General features: G+C 41.8%; 1 protein-coding gene across 1 annotated transcript in view; it reads left to right on the top strand.

Annotated features, from left to right (window-relative positions):
- The first annotated feature begins 365 nt into the window (after positions 1-365).
- The window catches only part of LPCAT2 (lysophosphatidylcholine acyltransferase 2), a 67950-nt gene continuing 48940 nt past the window's right edge, over positions 366-19375 (top strand). Inside the window, exons 1-5 of the mRNA XM_010990063.3 lie at positions 366-665; positions 14197-14336; positions 15528-15745; positions 17039-17151; positions 19055-19115. Coding sequence (XP_010988365.1) covers positions 495-665; positions 14197-14336; positions 15528-15745; positions 17039-17151; positions 19055-19115 — 703 coding nt within the window. The 5' untranslated portion in view covers positions 366-494. The remainder of the gene's footprint in view (positions 666-14196; positions 14337-15527; positions 15746-17038; positions 17152-19054; positions 19116-19375) is intronic.

Below are 19375 nucleotides of genomic sequence, written 5' to 3'. Positions count from 1 at the left end.
TAATTAATGGAATACAGCCCAGGGGTTGCTCCTCACATTGCTGAATTCAGGTTCTGTTTATCTAAGGTGTATCCCCATTTTACAGAAGAGGGTAACGAAGGCTCTTGGAGACAGTAATTTAGTCAACGTCAAAAAGCCAGTGAAAGCGAAAGGAAATTCAGGTCGGCCTGACTCTAAAGCAGGGAACTTTAACTGTCTCTTGGTGGGAAAGCATCGCTCGATAGGAAAAACTGTCACCTCCCAGAGGGCCGAACTATTAATCCCAAGGGGAAGAGCCAGACACCTAAAAGGGTGGGGCTGCGCTCAGGGGGTGGGGCCAGGGTCTGGGCGTGGTCAGAGTCGGAGGGGGCGGGACAAGACCAGGCGGCGGCTGGGTAACATTGGCGCTTGCGTAGAGGCCCCGGAGTCCTGTGCGGCTCAGCTGTGGCGGTGGCGCTGGCTTGTGCGCTCCGGGGTGGGGTTCGCTTCTGTGTGGTCCCGCTCCCAGCTCGGCCATGAACCGGTGCACGGAGGCCGCGGCGGTGGCGGCCTCTGTGCCGGGCGCGGGCGTCTGGAACGCGGGGCTGCGGCCGCCCATGGTGCCCCGCCAGGCGTCCTTCTTCCCGCCGCCAGTGCGCAACCCTTTCGTGCAGCAGACGCGGCTGGGCGCGGCGAGGCGCATCCAGGTGAGGGGCGAGGGTCTGTCCCGGGAGGCAGATTCAGGTGCGAGACGTGAGTCTGATGGAAAAGGCAGGTCCAGGGAAGGGGTGTGGGTCTGAGAAGGGAGGAGGCAGATCCAGGGGAGGGGTGTGGATCTGACAGGCGAGGCGGTTTGAAGGGGCCATGGGCCCGTCAGGGGAGGTTGTTTGAGGGGATGGTGGGTGTGATGGGCAAGTGGTTGAGGGGGGCGTGAGTCTTGGAGGCAAGGCTCTGAGAAAGAAAGAATTGGATATCTGAAAAGGAGGGACTTTTGAAGGGGTCACGAGTCTGCAGGGGGCAGAGATGTGGGGCTGAGAATTGAGGGCGCTTGGAGGATGATCTAGGCGTGAGAAGAGAAGAGTCTGCCAGGAGGGTCCTAAACATGAGGAGACTGAGCAGGCCAGCTGCAGGGGAAGCTTTCCTTACTGAGAAGGGGCAATGGCTCTGGGAGAACTTCAACTTGAGTGTGTGTGAGTGTAGTGGGAGGCCAACCTCCTACAGAAGAGTGGTGAGAAGTTTTTGTTTCTGCCTTAGGGAAGGAGAGGAGTCAGTTTGATTGGGATGGGAAGAGAGGGAGAAGGCAGAGAATCCAGGTCTGGAATTAGAACAAGAAGAAAGGCTGGGATGATCCAGTGGAGCAAGGGCAACAAGGGTGGGAAATCAGAATCTAAGAAAAGGGATGATGTGGGTCAGCTTGAGGTGTTCAGGAGTTTTTGGTCCCAAGTCAGTGTTCATCCGAACAGTTTTCCTAGATTCTAGGATGAGAGGCAGCTCAGACTTTCTTCCACTGTTAAAAATGGCTGTATACGAAAAGGAAGTTTCCTTTCCTTTTCTTTTTCTTGTAAAATGCTGCTTTTACCATTAGCAATTACATTCACTCTTTGGACTTCCTCTTTGGTGAAGTTAGTGATCAGAAAACAAGATAGGCTATGCAGGCTACATTTGTCCTTTGTGTTCTGCCTTTTAAAAAAAAATGGTTTTAATGTTTTCCTGTTTATCTCACTTTTTTTTTTAACTTTGGATTTGAAATAGTGTAATTTTTGCACAACCTACTTGTTTGCACTGAGACCATTGTTCTCTGTGATGCAGACAGGTTAATGCAGGGCTGAGCAGCATGGGGTGGTGGTTAGAATAATGGTAAATGGGTGGCTGGTTGAAGAAGGATGAGAGAGAGGAAGAGGGAGATGTTGAATGTAGTAATACCGCTTTGTAAAGAAGCTAAATGTTTAACAATTTGACCTTCACGTCTTTTTTAACTTTGAAAATAAATTTTGCAATAATTTTAGTCTTACAGAAAAGTGACAATAGTACAGAGGATTCGCACACCCCTCATCTAGCGTCCCCTAATGTTTTCATCTTACAGAATCAAAGTCCAGTTATCAAAACCAAGACATTCACTTTGGTGTAGTACTGTTAACTAAATGACAGGTTTATTTGGAGTTCATCCGTTTTTCCACTGATGCCCTTTCTCTGTCCCAGGATCCAATCCAGGATCTGACATTACATTTACAGGTTATTTCTGCTTAGTTTCTCCCAATCTGTGACAATTCTTCAGTCTTTACCTGTTTATGTTCACAATTTGACCTTCATGTCTTTTAATGGATAGATGTTCCCTTTGTATCTTAAAGCTTCTGAAACACTTTAATAAATACATTGACTATCATTCAAGATTCATTTTAGTCTGGTTTAGTTAAATCAGTCATATACTTAAAAGCATGTCCATCTGTTTGGCTTCATATTTTGGAGAAAGGATCAAAGTGGTATTATTTATAAGTATTTACATTGCACCTAGGGTAAATTATTGTTTCCCTTTTTTAAATAGCATGCCTGTTATTGTTTAGAGAGCACTTCCAAATTATTCTGTAAGAGCTATGGTATACCCTATAAGCGCTATATTAACTTAGAATAATGATACATCAAAGGAGGGTTAAAATTAAGTGAGATAATGTATGAAAGAACCTGGTATAGTTTGCCGATCTTAATATTGATAGTTATACTGTTTCTTGTCTGCACATTGTATATAGAACTTAACATTTACCACTTGGATTGGATGGAATAGAATATAGTCACAATATTTTTTAAAAAATTAAAAATCCTTATAGACCAGAGATTTGAAAGTTTTGTTGCAGAAAAATGTGTTACAGCTCAGTGTTATAGCTCAGTGTTACAGCTCAGTTGTGACAGCAACCTGGATCTGGACGAGAGACCAAACAGCACTCGGAGAGTTGGAGAACTCAGGTTTATTATGCCAGCAGGCCCAGAGGAGTTAACACTCTGGACCCCGTCTGTAGGTTTACACAGGCTTTTATAGACTGCCAGTTTACACTTTGCAACATCATATACAAATGAGGTATAATGAAAGTTGACTAATTAGGAACAAGCTTTGTAGAAATGGACCAATCAGGAGTGAGAGAAATAACCAATCAGGAGTGAAGGAAATAACCAATCAGAAGTGAGCTCAGGGAACCAATAGAATTTTAGGGGTAAGTAAGCCATTTCAGAGGCAAAAAGTGAGATAGAGCCTCTGGGCCAGGGAACCGGATGGTGCTGGCAGGAGAGTAGTGGCCCTGCCTGGGGGGTCCTGCCTGTCTTTTTATGGGGCTCCCCACCTCATTCCCCCCTTCTGATGCTCTCATTAACATCTGTAGTTAGCATCAACCTTTAGAGTGGTGCTCCTTATTCATCATTGGGCTCTTCCTGGTCCAGGGGCCTGTACTGAGTAACTAGTAGCTGTAGCCTTAGTGACTCTATTCGTGAGCTAATGAAACGGGTAATGAGATTAAGGATGCAGGGACCAAAGAGCAGTGCTAGAAGGATCATAAGGAGGGGGCCTGCTAGAGGGAGGGGCCAGGAGGCCCAACTCCAGAGGTTATTCCATTGTGCCCAGGAATTTTTCTAATTCCTGGTTTCTGCGTTCAGCTCGAACTCGTAGTTGTTGGGCCACATTTCTGACAATTCCTGATTGATTTACATAGAAACAGCATTCCTCATTTAGGAAGAGACAGAGTCCCCCCTTTTCACTGGTGAGCGAGTCTAAACCCCTCCTGTTCTGTAGGACTACTGCTGCTAGGGAGTCCAACTAGTTTTGTAGAGTCCTTAAGGACTCAGCCACTTGCTTTAAATCTTCAATGACCTCAGCAGATAACTGCTGGTAATAGTAGGATGATGAGACTATTCCTCCTATTCCTCCTAGGAATAGCCCACTCCAGTTGCTATTCCTAGCCTAATGAGTAGTGGTGTTAACTGGATGGCCCTTTTTGATTGAGTGTGGGTCATCAGGGGTACAGGAAGGCTCTGGTTACTAGGTATTATGTCCATCTGTGGGGCAAGGAAGGTCAGTGTGCAAGTACCTGTCCAACTGGCTGGCAGGCACTGGTAGGCATGTGCCCCGCATCCTGGGCTCGGTGTGCACCAGAATTTGGCAGGCATACAACCATAAACAGTTGTGCAGTTATGGGTTTGGGCACACTGGGCAGTGGCCAGATTTCCTACAGAATGTTCTGTCCCCGAGTTATAGATGCAGTCGGGAGCTGTATGGGCCAACTGTATATTAACTGACTTGGGACTTACATCTGCGGAGTCTGGGGACCAACCAGGGCAGCCATTAAACTTGGTTAGATCTGAGAGACCTATCAGGCTGGCTACATGCTGGAGGGGGCCGGGACACAGGCAGAGCCAGCAATCACTTGCTAGTTTTGGGTTAGCAGCATCAAGAAGGTGATGGACCTTGCTTAATAAGGGACTTAACTGGGGGTCCTGGTTATAAGGCATGGACCTAGGTCTATTTTTCTTTTCCCAATCCTTACTAGATCTATAGAAGGGCCCTGAGCGTGTGGGCCGGGGATTTTTTCTGGGAAAGTCCTTGCCAAATGCAATTTGGCGAATGGGTCCCATTGGAACCCCCGCCATTGAAAGAGATATGTCAACAACTACTTTTACAAGCAGAAGAAGGGTTTGGGGTTTCATTTTTTCTAACAGGGAGGTATGGTTCCTATAGCAGACACTGACTGACCATTAGGCTTTCTATTGTAGAGAGAGTACAGCTAGTATTAGTTTCTGGCCTATGTTCCAATCCTGGGGTGCAGTGGCTATCAGTCCTACAGCTAGCAATATAGTAACAATACTCATTAATAAAGTAAGGGCAGCAGTTCATTTTATGTCTTGATTGGTGGTTCCTCAGGCTTCCGCTGTGCATTGACTAGCCAGCTTCCAGGTGTGGCTAGAGCAAGGCTTGGTGCTCTCTGGCAGGTGAGGCGGGAGTCTCTGGTCCCGATTTCAGGTGGTTCCTCGAGGTCCTGGTTGATTTACCAGACGTTCTCATCTCGCGGTGGTGCTTATCTCTTTACTCTGGTATGATGAATCCACAGGGTGATACCTGCAACTTTAAGAGCTGTTGGGATGGTTAGTATAACTGGGTAGGGGCCCCTCCAAGTAGGTTCAAGGGGCTCCTTTTTCCAATCTTTTACCCCGACTTAATCTCCCGGCTCATATGGGTGTAACATTGTTCCCAGTGAGACTGGGATCCTGTCAGTTACCCACCTATGGACTTTTTGCATAGTTTTTTCGAGACCCTGCATTTGCTTATGAAGTTCTAAGCTTCCCACCTCTCTAACTTTTTCTCCTAGTAACATCAGGGGAGGGGGATTCCCCTATAAGATTTCAAAAGGGGAGAATCCCGTCTTGGACCAAGGGGCATAGAGTACCCACCGGAGAGCCAGGGGCAGTGTCAGTCCAAGGTAGTTGAGTTTCTCGACCGAGCTTTATCATATCCTTTTTTAGGGTCCGCCCATGCTCTCTATCCTTCCTGATCGCCGAGGCCCGTAGGCCTCATGTAGATTCCAGCAGATGTTTAGTGTTTTTGCCACTTCTTGTGCTATTTCCACCACGAATGCAGGTCCATTGTCTGACCCTATGGTTAATGGCATCCCGAATCTGGGAATAATGTAATAAAGGCCTCACTCAGAGACTTCTCTTGTTTCCTCAGTCCGTGTTGGGTATGCTTTTACCCATCCTGAAAAGGTGCAGATAAAAACCAGCAAATAGTTGTATCTTCTGCTGGGCCCCATTTCTGCAAAGCCCATTTCCATATCTTTAAAAGGAGCCTGGCCACAGCACTGGATTTCTCTTGGTCCAGTTGACCCCCCATTGTGCGTTATTCTGAGCACATCTGAGGCAGCGCTCTGAGACTGAGGCACAGAGGTATGGAAGTTGAGGGATCAGACAGTACTGCTCCAGCAGGGCCTCTAAGGCAGTCTTTCCCAGGTGGGTGAGCTCATGTTGCTGAAGGACCACCTGATGGGCTAATCGTTCAGGTATATATATCCGTTTGTCAGGCGTTACCCACCATCCTTCCTTTCCGCTGGTTCCTCCTTTAGTTTTGGCCCATGAATTTTCCTTGTGGCTGTATGCTGGAGATGTTGGCAGCAGTTTGGGTGCTGGTTGAACCTTTGGGAGGGCCCGATTCACTTGCCACTTTGTGCATAGCCTGATCTGCTAGTTGGTTTCTTCTGTTTATGGGGTCATTTCCTTTTACGACGTCCTTTATAGTGGATATTTGACATGTTTGTGGGCTCCCAAATTGCCTCTCACCGTAGTACATGGGGGACTTGTCTGGCTTTTGCAGCAGTGGTCGTAGACATGTTGGTTGGTTTCTTTGCCCCGGCTCACAACCCATGTAGGGGGGGCTCTCCGTTAACTCCTCAGAGCCTCCCGTTCGGCTTGGGAGTTAGTGTTCCATTCTGGTCTTGTGTCTGGGGCTGCATTCCGGGCCCATTCCTCCACATCCGTGGTTCCCTCTGGGGCCTGCTCTTATAGCCATTTTCTAGTTTCTGTTATGATCTGCTTCCTTTCTTTAGTATTGAAGAGTGTCAGGAGCAGCTACTGAATGTCATCCCAAGTCGGCTGGTGGTCTGGAAGATGGACTCTAGGAGGTCAATCATGTCCTGGGATTTTTCCAAATATGGCCAAGTGTGGTGTCACCAGTTTAGGAGATCCGTTGTATTGAAAGGCTGGTAGTACAGGATGGAGTGGCCGGGCTGTACGGGGTCATCATCGTTAACTTGTTGGGGCTCTTGAGTCTCCCGGAGAGGCATCCGGAGGGTGGCCGCTGGCTGGGCGGCCTGCAGGGCTGAACAGAGTTTCCTACCCTTGGGCTCTTGGCTGTTAACATGTTGGGGCCCTTGGGTTTCCCAGAGAGGCATCTGGAGGGTGGCCACTGGCTGGGCAGCCTGCAGGGCCAAACAGAGTTCCCACCCCTTGGCACCCAGCTCAGAGCCCGGGGCCACCGTGGCAGTACAGGCGGTGGTGGACCGTCCAGTAGAGGCAGCTGTGGTGGAGCCACAGAAGCAGGAGGAACATTTGACAGGGGTAGCATTGGCAGTTCTTCAGGGTTGCCCTGAAGAACTGGCCTCATTGTGTCTTTTTCCATCTTTAATGTCAGAACCATGAGGATCTTATATGGTCCTTGACCATTTGTGTAGACCTGGACCCACGGGGCAAGGTTTGGGCGATCATTAGCTTAGAATCAATATACGGGAATTGGTCACGGTGCCCTGCGAGCATGGTGATTATACAGTATATGCCCCCTACAGCTGACAGGTCGAGTGTACCTTCTGGGGGCCATCCCACTCCAAAGGTGGGCCACAATGACTCGCACAACATGCGCAATTTTTTTGGTGTCAACTTAATTCGATAGTTTCCTGAGAAACCCTTTTTGAAATTTTTAATCATGCCGTCCAGAACTGCCAGCTTTGATTCTCAGGATCCCATTACTGTTAGTTGACAGATTTTATGGCCTACAGGTATGGGTCTGCTTCTGGCACTGAGGACTGTGACCCTAGTATCTTATTCCCACTCCTCAAAACAGTGGAGTTCTCAAAAAGCTGGCTGTCTCACTGGGCCTAACATCTATCTGCTTGGCTGCAAGTGCTGCCGATGAGTTCGGGTTTCCACATTAGGCAGGTAACCCTGAGGCTCCCTCAGGCCTGGATGAGCTCTAGGGTTCCCTGTATAAAGTTTTTATAGCCTGAATTGACAAAATATGAGGCCAGGATGGCTGGCCAGTGGCAGACTAAATGAACCAAAATAAGGGGGACCTCAAAAGAGAGTTCCAGCCAGTGCTGTGTTGGCTCCCTCTGGCTCAGGTCTTGTGGTCTTAATTTTAGACACAGGAGTATATTGAGGCTGATAATAAATTAATTGTGACAGGATATTCCAGGGGACTGGTGACAAGGTTGTGTCTGAAACTCTTTAACGTAGTCTCATCTTAGTCCCTAAGGGCACAGGGGTCATTTATTCATAAGCTGTTCTATGTCCCTTTCCCTCCCCATATAGCCACCCTGTGCCGGTGTCGCAAACAAGACAAAGGGAGGGTTTTTGCTGCATCCACCTGGCTACTCCCCTCGCAGGGAGAAAGGTGCCTCTTAGCTTTGGCTGGTCAATATAAACCACTGACTCCGATTGATACCCCAAGGGGCCGATACCGCCACGAGCCACTTGAGGTCACCACGGAACCGCAGGTTGGGACTCATTCAAACTCCGTAGCAGAATGCCGTGGGGCTACAAACTCGAACCTGATCACATACTTTTCAGGCTGCACACAAACACACAGAAATTATTTGCACATTCCCCTCCCTATCACCGGTGCGTCCCTAATCTAACCTGATCTCCCCGTCCAGACTACCATCAGGCGGGGAGCCTGGAGGAGGTGATCAGTCTCCTCTTCTGTCCACTTGGACACAATCTGATTACCCTAACCTAAATATGGACACTTCCCGGGGCTCCTACCTTGTTCAGCTGTGTTGCTTGGTGAGTTGTTCCGTCCCTACACTGAGTCTGGTTGGGGCACAGCCGACCACAGGACTGAATCACCTCCGCAAATGATGACCCAGAATACTGTCGGGTGGTGCGCCTCCTCATTTGCTTTCGGAGCTCCCAACTTCCAGGCGGTTACTCCACTGCCCCGGCAGCTCAAGGGGCTGGCGTGGTTGGAATCTCTCTGGGGCCTCCAGAAATGTTGCAGAAAAATATGTTACAGCTCAGTGTTATAGCCCGGTATTACAGCTCAGTTGTGACAGCAACCTGGATCCAGGCGAGAGACCAAGCAGCACTCCGAGAGTTGGAGAATTCAGGTTTATTATGCCAGCAGACCCAGAAGAGTTAACACGCTAAGCTCTGGATCCTGTCTGTAGGTTTACACAGGCTTTTATAGGCTGCCAGTTTACACTTTGCAACATCCTATGCAAATGAGGTATAAGGAAAGTTGACTAATTAGGAACAAGCTTTGTAGGAATGGACCAATCATGAGTGAGGGAAGTGGACCAATCAGGAGTGAGCTCCATGCAAATGAAGTACTACAAATGGGCCAATCAGAAGTTAGGGAAATGGACCAATCAGGAGTGAGAGAAATAACCAATCAGGAGTGAAGGAAATAACCAATCAGAAGTGAGCTCAGGGAACCAATAGAATTTTAGGGGTAAGTAAGCCGTTTCAGAGGCAAAGAGTAAGCTAGAGCCTCTGGGCCAGGGAATCAGATGGTGCTGGCAGGAGTGTAGTGGCCCTGCCTAGGGGTCCTGCCTGTCTTTTTATGGGGCTTCCCACCTCTGTTTAAGTATTGTCTGTTTTGTCTAGTTTAAAAGATTGATATACTTTCTTTTAAGTATGACTCATTATAATTAATTCAGATTAAATTTAATCTTAAATGGTGATCAGCATCTTGCTTGAGGAGTATTATCACATTTTGCATCTCATCATAGCGCTTAGCTTTACTCTTCCCCTTCTCTTTTTTTGACTATTTAAGGGTCTGCATGGGAAAAATTAGCTTGGATTTTATTTCCTCAATTGAAATGAGCGTTTGGTTGTAATTGTAGAGTCATTTACCATACCAGAATTATTTGTGTGCCAGGCACAATGCTGATCTCTGGAGATATAGCAGTGAACAAGAAGAAGGACCCCGCCTATCTAAAGCTTATATTTCACTGAAAAAGTTAAACAGGCAAATACAGAAATATATAAATCTGTGTTTTAGTAAGCGCTATGAAGAAAATCCAGAGAGGAAAATAATTCCAATAAGAGTGTTGGAAGAAGGCCATCCTACAGAGATGACATATTACCAAATGGAAATAGGATGGCTAAGCCTCTTAATTTGTCAAATAATTACTCAAAATTGATTTATAGTTAAGTGCTATTATTTGTCACAAACCTAGAAATGACACAGGAAAAAAAAGTTGCCCAATATTTGACAGCTTAATTAAAACCCATATTAGCTTCTCATTGTGAATGTCTTAGTTAGTTAGTCAGTTAGTTATTTTTAAACAGAGGTACTGGGGATTGAATGCGGGACTTCATGTATGCTAAGCATGCACTCTACCACTGAGCTATACCCTACCCCCACACCATGTTAGTCTTTTTTTGTTTTGTTTTGTTTTGTTTGGTGAATGTAAGTCGTATATAAATATGCTCTCACCTCATTCCAGCTCTGTCTCCAGGGTCTATGCCCATGATCCTTTCTTGCAGTCAATATTTCTTGGTCATTTGCAAAGTTGTCTTTATTTGCCCTACCTTAGAGATCACCCACTGCAAATAGTCTTTTCTCCAGGGGTGTTTGTCAAAAACAATCAGAGGTGACTGCTTAACATCACAGCTGCCTTGGCAATGAATAATGATTGGGGCAAACAATAACCAAAAAGCTTATAGGACAAAGCTAGGAAATGAGATGTCCGTAGTGGACTTTGTAAAGCTTTTTCATATTCCTGAGAATCTAGCAGGCTATCCACAAGTATAGGTCTGCGTACTTGCCCCAGGCTATGCACAAACACTGTTGTTCAACAAACAGTGTTGTGAGAAATTAACACAGATTTACATAAAATGAAGAGATATACCATGTTTATAAGTTGGAAGAATCAATATTATTAAGATGATAGTTCTTCCCAAATTGATCTATAGATTCATTGAAATCTCATTAAAAATCCCAACAAGGCTTTTTTGTTTGTGTAGAAACTGACAGATTATTTTTGGAATTTATGTGGGAATGCAAAGGATCTAAATTAGCCCCCAAAAAGTTTGAGGATATATACTTGATTTCAAGAGTTACTACAAAGCTACAGCAATTGAGTCAGTGGAGTATTGACAGAAGGACAGATGAATAGATCAACAGAACAGAATAGAGAGCCCACACATATATATTCAATTGATTTTTGACAAAGTTGCCAAGAAAATTTATTGGGGAATGTCAAGTTTTTTCAACAAATGATGCTGGAACAACTAGATATATTTATGGATAAAAATGAGCCTTGATCTCTGCTGCACACCACACAAAGAAAATCATTTAAGATGGATCATAGACTGAAATGTAAAAGCAAAACCCATACATCTTCTAGAAAAACAAGAAAATATAAAATATCTTCATGATCTTGAGATAGGTGAAAATTTCTTAGAAAGGATACAGAAAAGAACTAAACAGAAAATAAAAATTGATAAATTCATCTTCATCAGAATTGGACTCCTTATCAAAAGATACTATTAAGAAAATGAAAAGGCAGCAGGGGGTGGGAAGGGACAGACTGGGATTTCAAAATGTAGACTAGATAAACAAGATTATACTGTATAGCACAGGGAAATATATACAAGATCTTATGGTAGCTCACAGAGAAAAAAAGTGACAATGAATTATATATACATTCATGTATAACTGAAAAATTGTGCTCTACACTGAAATTTGACACAACATTGTAAAATGATTATAAATCAATAAAAAATGTTAAAAAAAATGAAAAGGCAAGCTGTGGAATGGGAGAAAATATTTTCATTACATATATTGACAAAGGACCTATATACATAACATATAAAGAACACCTACAAATTGATAAGAAAAGGACTAACAATCCAGTAAAAATGGGCCAAAGACATGAATAGACAGTTAGGTTCAAGGGATGGTCAATAAGCACATGAAAAATGGTGCTCAACATCATTGTTCATCAAGGAAGCATGAATTAAAACCACAATGAGGTATCATTTTACACCCACTACAATGGCTACAAAGACGGACAACGCTGAATATTGATGAAGATGCGAAGCAACAAGAACTATCGTACTTTGTTGGTGGAGATATGAAATGACACAACCACTTTTGAAAACAGTTTGGCAGATTCTTTAAGCATATCCTGTTCCAACAGGATCACTCTTCATGAAATGAACATGTATGTCCACACAGAGACTTGAACAGTAGTGTTTACTCATGATAGCTAAACACATAATAGGCTAAATGTCCCTGAACAGATAAATGGGTAGATTAATTGTGATATATTCATACAATGGAGTATTACTCTGCAGGTGAAAAGAACCACACTGCTGATATATATGACAACCTGGTTGAGTCTCAAAAATATGAAGTGAAAGAAGCCAGACATAAAAGAGTACATACTATGTAATTTCACTTATATGTAAATATAAAACAGGCAAAAACTATAGTGAAAGAAAGACCGTCAGTGGTTGCTTTACACTGAGGATGTATTAACTGCAAAGAGGCACAAGGGAACTTTTTTGGGTGATGGAAATGATCTACATCTTGATTATGGTGGTGTCTGAATAGGGTTGTACATTTGAAAAAAACTTATCTCTACTTAAAATAGGTATATTTTATTTTATGTAAATTATACCTTAATAAAGTTGATTTTTAAAAAAAGATTACAAACACCAAATGTCAGCAAGGATGTACAGTGACTAAAATTCTCATGCACTGCCAGTCACACTTTAAACTGATACAACCACTTTGGAAAACTATTTGGCAGTTTCTTAAAAAGTTAAACCACATCTTTGACCCAGCAATTTCACTCCTGGGTATTTACCTATGAGAAATGAAAGAACTATCCCCAAAAAGGCTTATATAGGAATGTCTGTAGTGGCTTTATTCGTAATAGCCCACAAGTGGAAACAACCCAAATGTTCATCAACAGGAGAATAAACAAATTATCATATGGTCATATAGTGGGATAATACTCTGTAGTCAGAAAGAATAACTTAACTGATACTGAAAGCAACATAGTCGAATTTCAAAAATATTGTGTTAAGTGGGAGAAGTGCTACACACAAGAATGCATGATGTGCGATCCCATTTATATGACACTCAGGAGCATGCAGAACTAATCTATGGTGATAGACATCCAGCATTGGTTGCCTAAGAGGGTAGGAACTGACTGGAAGAGGTACGGGGTGACTTTCTGGGTGGCGGATGTGTTCTGCATCTTGATTGGAATGATGGTTACAACAGTATACATTTATCAAAGCTCATTGAATTATACACTTAAGATCTGTACATTTCCTTGTATATAATTTTTACTTCAAACACACACGCACACAAGTAATTTGACTGAGATCTGATAACTAGAACGTTTTTGGCATTTCTCGCAAGTTATTTAATGATGCTCAGATTCACATTAAAGGCCAGTAGAGAGAAGAAGGGAAGCACTGTTTGAGTAGTGTAATTGGCAAAAAAAAAAAAAGACATGGGTAGTTTATTTCACTTAAAAAGTATTATAGGATAGCATTAAGAACAAGAGCTTTGTAACCAAATGTGGTGCAAATTCTGGTTCTGCCACGTACTAACTGTGTGATCTTAAGCAGTCTAACTTAATTCCCTCGGTGCCTTTCTTGTATGTAGAACAGCTTAAGGTTGTAAGACTCAGATAAGTTCCTACGTGCCAAGAGCTTATAGTGCCTGGTACACAGTAAGCATGTATTATTTGCTATTCTTCCTGATTTAGTTCTCATTTATTTTTTATTATTTATTTTATATTTCCTCCCCCATCTCATTATTATTAATTATAAAGGGCTGGCAGCTATATAAAATAATACATTTACTTTTTCACGCCCTAATGCCTTTATTAATATTCATCCTACTTAGGACTCTCAAAAAGCTGTCTTCCCTTCTTACCTTGCTAGCTTCTGCTTGCTTCTGAAAGCAGGACGTTTCAGCTTCGACTCCTCCAGGAAGCCTCCCTGACTGCTGAGTCAGACACACCTTTTACTTGTTCCTTCAGCAGCCTCTGTTCACATTCATTAATATACAGATCAAGTAGTCTTTTTCTTTTCTTTTTTTTTTTTAGACCTATCTCTCCACGTTTAATAGCTACTTAGTGTTCCATTGCAGGGATGTATCTTATTTACCTCTAGCTGTCTAATTAGATTGTTTCCAGCTTTTCAGCATCATAAACAACACTTAGAACATCTTTATAAATTCACCTTTGTCCAGTGTTTGATCATTTTCTTTTCATTTTTCAAATAGTCTTAAAGTATTTGGTTTTCTTCCCTGTTTCTTTTGCCACATAGTAGGCTTTATGAGGTCAGATATAACTTCGTAGTTTTCTTTGTACTTGGATCCTTGTCTGGTGCAGGGTAACGTGCAGTTCATCTTGGAGTGCAGGCATGAGCAGCTTAAAACTTTCCTCTTACAAGTTTCTGTTTGGTAACTACAGCATTCAAATAATGTCATTTGTTTTTTTTTTAATCAACTTTTACTTTTAGATTTTCTTCCTTGGAATTATCCTGCTTCCAATTCGTGTCCTATTGATTGCATTCACTTTGTTACTGGCATGGCCCTTTGCGGCCATTTCAACAGCATGCTGTCCTGAAAAGCTGACCCACCCAATAGCTGGTTGGAGGAGGTAAGAAATAACTATTTTGGAATGTCACTGTTAGAGACTACATCACTATAGATCAAAAATAGGAGATATGGGAATTCTGTGAAGGGATGAGCTTTTTACCTTTACAGAGATAGAGATCTCAGCTCTAAACTACAGGGCAAGGAGAGACCAGTCATTTCCCTGTGCCCTCTGGAAAAGTACTTTGGCTTTCTGTGTCTCACTTCTCCTTACTGTGAAATAAATTTAGAGAAACTTCCTCAGGAGCTAGTTACTTAATAGCTCTTCCCTATATTATTATAAGCATGTTGAGAGAGTTAGGTAGGAGGCCCATTTTTTAAAGCTCTCATGAGAAGTCTTACAGAAAACACACGTATTTTTCATGAAAAGCTATATGCTTATTCACGTGCGGAGATGTCCACCATGTGTTTCCATTTCTAGGATTATGTTTTTGCTTCTCTGCTCAGTTGAGTTTATCATGGACAGAGACCGGATCTTCTGTGTCTTGTGTGTCCAGCACAGTTCTTGGGACAGTTCGATGAATTAACTCTTCTGTAATGACAGATTCTTTTTAAAGCGTAAACAGTTAGATGTCTGGAATTAAGTGCATCTCTGTTCCAGGGAAGGGGGATGGTGAATTTGCTTTTTAAGATTCTTGATGTCTGTGGGCTGTAATGATATAGGTAACAAGGCTTACTTTTAAAATTTTGTTCCTGAAGTAACTCTGAGGACAATTTCAGGGCTCAGAAAGTGTTTTGGGAGATCGTGGCATCTTTGTTACACCAATATAGATTTCCAAGGTCACTCCTTTAAGGGCAATACTGATTTGGATTTCTCAGTGGAGGATGTGTGTTGAAAATTCATTTTTATTTCTTTATAGTCAAGAATAATTGAGCCACTTACTAGCCATGTGTCCTTGGGAAAATTGCTTCTCTGGGCCTCAGTTTTCTTGTCTGTAAAATGGGGAGAGTAATAAATGCTAGCTGTTTCATAAAGTCAGGCTAAGAATTAAAGAAATTAATATATTTAAATTACTTAGAATAGTGCTTGGTGGAAAGAGCTCCACTAACCTGTTAGCTGTTCTTCTTAGCTCATATTTTAAAATGAAGTATTCTGACCTGTTTTGGTTTTTGCATTGTGCTCTAGAGAAAAACCCTGCTGTTAGCCACAGTTGGCAAAGCTAATTATGTCTTTTTTTGTTATTTATTTCCAAAGGAAAATTACTCAGCCAGCTTTGACGTTTCTAGGTCGTGCCCTGTTCTTTTCAATGGGATTTAGAGTTACCGTGAAAGGCAAGATCGCAAGTCCTGAGGAAGCACCGGTTTTTGTCGTCGCCCCGCATTCAACTTTCTTCGATGGAATTGCCTGTGTCGTCGCTGGGTTACCTTCCATGGTATCGCGACAAGAGAACATGGAGGTGCCGCTGATTGGCCGTAAGTACTTTGCAAGATAACAAAGATGAAATATGTTCATGCCTTACATTTAGAATATCATGTATAGTTTATTGGTGTAGACTTCTTAAGATCTTTAAAATAATAAAACACTTCAAACATACTTCCTTGCTTTTAATGAGGGACTATTATCAAAAGAATGAACTTATGAAAAAAGATTAAAGGCTTCCCTATCTGTACCCTTATCATCCTTTTAAAATCTTATCCTGTCACTGTACCATCACTTCTGTCTGCTCTTAAATAAAACCAGAAAGAACAGGTTTTAAATACCAAACATGGTAGATTTTTGGGGGAGAGAGAATTTAATTGAAGACCTTGTGAAAGCGCTGGTTACATGCTATTTCAGTGAATTTCTCTTCGGGGTATTAGGCTGATAAATGCACTAAGTCTTTTCTCCTAATTCTGTTTTCTTCCTTATTGCCCCCAAACCTCCACGGGGGACCAGTGTGTAACTTTGAAAATTATCATGCGGAACAATAAATGCTTCCTGCTGTAAAAGATAATGAAGCAAGTGAAATTTTTTTCCACCAGATGCTTTGCTGTCTCTCCAGAGGATTAGTCTCCAAGTAACAGCTCCTAGTTGTTCCAAGGTTATTGCCAAGCACCAAGTGATGAGAAAGTGGGTGTGAAAATTGCCTCATGTTGCCTTGGTGTAGTAATAGTAGTTCTTAGAGCTTTGTCATTCAGTTGAGAAAGACTCACTCACTCTCTCTCTTTTTTTTAGGGTAACCACCTTACTTTGTGTAATATGACACTTTCCTGAAAAGTGGTTTAGCAATAGATTTTTGGTAAATTGAGGTTTATGTTGCATGTGCTGGGAAGCTAACTACTTAGAAGATTATTGCACTGAAAATTTTAGTGAGATAACTAATAATTGCCCCCTACCCGTATGTCCTGTGACTTCACGTAATCAGTTTGCAGGATATTCCCAAAATAAAGCAAGATAATCTTTTAGTATATTCCAAACATTTAAAGTCAGTTGAGGAAGAAGTCTTTTAAGGAGAAAATTGCATTTGTTGCTTTTCAGATTCCTGCTGCTAATTTCTGTTAAATCGATGAAATATATTTAGGTATAGATATCTACCAGTCATTTTGAAACTGGAAGCTAAATTCTAATAAACTTTGAATTAGAGGTTTTTTTTTAAAGTTATTCTCTTTGATTTGCTGTCATTTTAACTTTCCATAAAATTTGTTTTATAATTTATCTGGTATCATTGCTGTAGTAGGCTTTAGCCAAAAAAATGACTTGGTTGTGACTTTTCATTTGTTTTAAAGGTCTGTTGCGGGCTTTGCAACCAGTTTTGGTGTCCCGTGTAGATCCAGATTCTCGAAAAAACACAATAAATGAAATAATAAGGAGGGCCACATCAGGAGGAGAATGGCCCCAGGTAAAACGCAGTAGATATTTATTTAAGTATATTGAGAGTTTTATTTATTGTACGTTTGTATACACACTAATTTGTATCCACAGATAACAATGGGACAGGGAGCAGTCTTTGCTAGATGTCTTTAACATAATAGAAGCAGAATAAATGAGTATTAAGAAATCCTCTTCCCCATAAAATATTCTGTGGAATTGAATGTATCATTCTTTTTTATACTCCAGACTCTTTGAACTGGTTTTTACTTTGTCATAAAAAGTGCTTCTCTACCTCTGAATGTATTTACTGTTTTACAGAGGAGATACTGGAGCTGAGTTATCCTCCACAGTATGGTGGGTTTATTGAAAGTGGTGAAGATCTTTAATCTTTGTCGGAAGTATATCTAGATTGTGCATATCTAGATTGTGCTTTGTAGGTTCAGAGAGCGTATCAGAATCACCTGTAGAACTTTTTCAAATTTTCCTGTCCTACCACCTCCTTCCCCTGGAATGCTGTTTGAAGGTGTGGAAGAGGGGCAGCACTGATTGCATAAAGAGAGACTCATGAGTGATGCTGATAAGTGTCCCTCTACTTTGCCCAGGACTTTGCTCATGGTCCTGCAGGGACCTCGCCACCCATGATGATGGGTAGATGTTAAAGTACAGAGATGAGTATGATCACCCAGGAGGTTTTAGAAACCAGGGCATGTGCGGAATGATTTAAAAAGTGACTGGGAAGAAATGGCATTTGGAATAAGGGTTTGATTTTGTTCTTTGGACCCAAGAAATAGATCTAGGACTGGTAGATGAAAGTAAACAAGTAGATTTAAGTTCATTTTGCTCATCTCAAGGAACTTTCTCTCCAGAAGAAGAGCGGTCTGACTTGGAATCTCTTTATGAAATTTTCAGGCATTGGCTAAGCAACCAACTGGGGGGATATTGTAGAAAGAATTCAAGCGATAGAGCAACTACATGACTTTTCATGCCCTTTCCAGCTCTTGAGATTACGACTTACTCTATATTAATTTACTGTTCATAGTATAGCTGTAGAGTATCCACTGAATGAATCTTATTTAATATTGTATCCAATTGTGATAGGGAACCTTTTTTTTTTAATTGAAGGATGGAATTGCACCTATTCCTAATTTTTATTTTGCAAATAACTTATGGTGGCAACATAGCCTAATAATGTTTTCCCTCTCTAATTATTATAAAATGCCCATTACTAACTGCAATGAGTGGGAGGGATTTTGTTCTGTTTTGTTCTATGTACTTAGCAATTTACTCATTGCTAAATTCTAAAAGCTTCAGAAAACCAAGCTGCTGTTTTATTCAGTTGGGAACTATACGGCATATCTTTTGCATGGAAAACATAAAGAAGTATGTTAAAAGCTAAAAATGTGTCCTCAAAAAAAAAATTATTAAATTGTATTCCATGTGTTAATGAAGTCAAGTAAGCATAAAACATATGGCAGGCATTTCCTCCGTATGTCCTGAAACTATATGTTGTAAGAAAGAATATCATTTAGTGGGAAAACGGAAACAAAGAAACAGGAAATGCTTTGGTTAAGCATGTGTAGCAGTAGAAGAATTTAATATTGCCTAAAATGCACAATCTGACCATGACTGAGGGTCTGCATCTTCTTTTAAGCCTATTCAGATCACTGGCATCATGATTAGAAACAATTGCTATATGTATTCTCTCTTCAAAGCTTTATTTCATTTTCTAGTTACCTTAATGGTCAGACTACGCTCCTTTTAGAGGAAAACCAAATAATGTGATTCTGGCTTTGACTAGAATCAAGTGTTGGCCTTTTATTTTATTTTTGCTTTATAAAAATTGGCAACTATTTGTGAAGATATAAGAAAGCAAGTAAAGAGGTAATCTATTAATTAGACTGAAATATTAAATCTATTCCTTTTCTCCCAAGATGCTAATTTTCCCAGAAGGTACTTGTACTAATCGGTCCTGTTTGATTACTTTTAAACCAGGTGAGATCAATTAAATTATGTGTTGTGACAAAGTAGTATGGAAGATTTCTCAAATGACTTGATAATAAATACACAAAATAACTCATTAGTTTGCTCCGAGCATTTCTTCTTAAATGTTTTCAATGTTGTGAATGCACAGAACTTACTGTGTCACTTTCTCTTTTGATATCATAATCCCTTCTTCCTTAAAGTGTCTTGTGTGTGTGTGTGTGTGTGTGTGTGTGTGTGTGTGTGTGTGTGTGTGTGTGTGTTTTTGAGCA

The sequence above is a fragment of the Camelus dromedarius genome, chromosome 9, assembly GCF_036321535.1.
Source record: "Camelus dromedarius isolate mCamDro1 chromosome 9, mCamDro1.pat, whole genome shotgun sequence".
NCBI classification, from domain to species: Eukaryota; Metazoa; Chordata; class Mammalia; order Artiodactyla; family Camelidae; genus Camelus; species Camelus dromedarius.
This window is presented reverse-complemented; position numbering and strand designations above follow the sequence as displayed.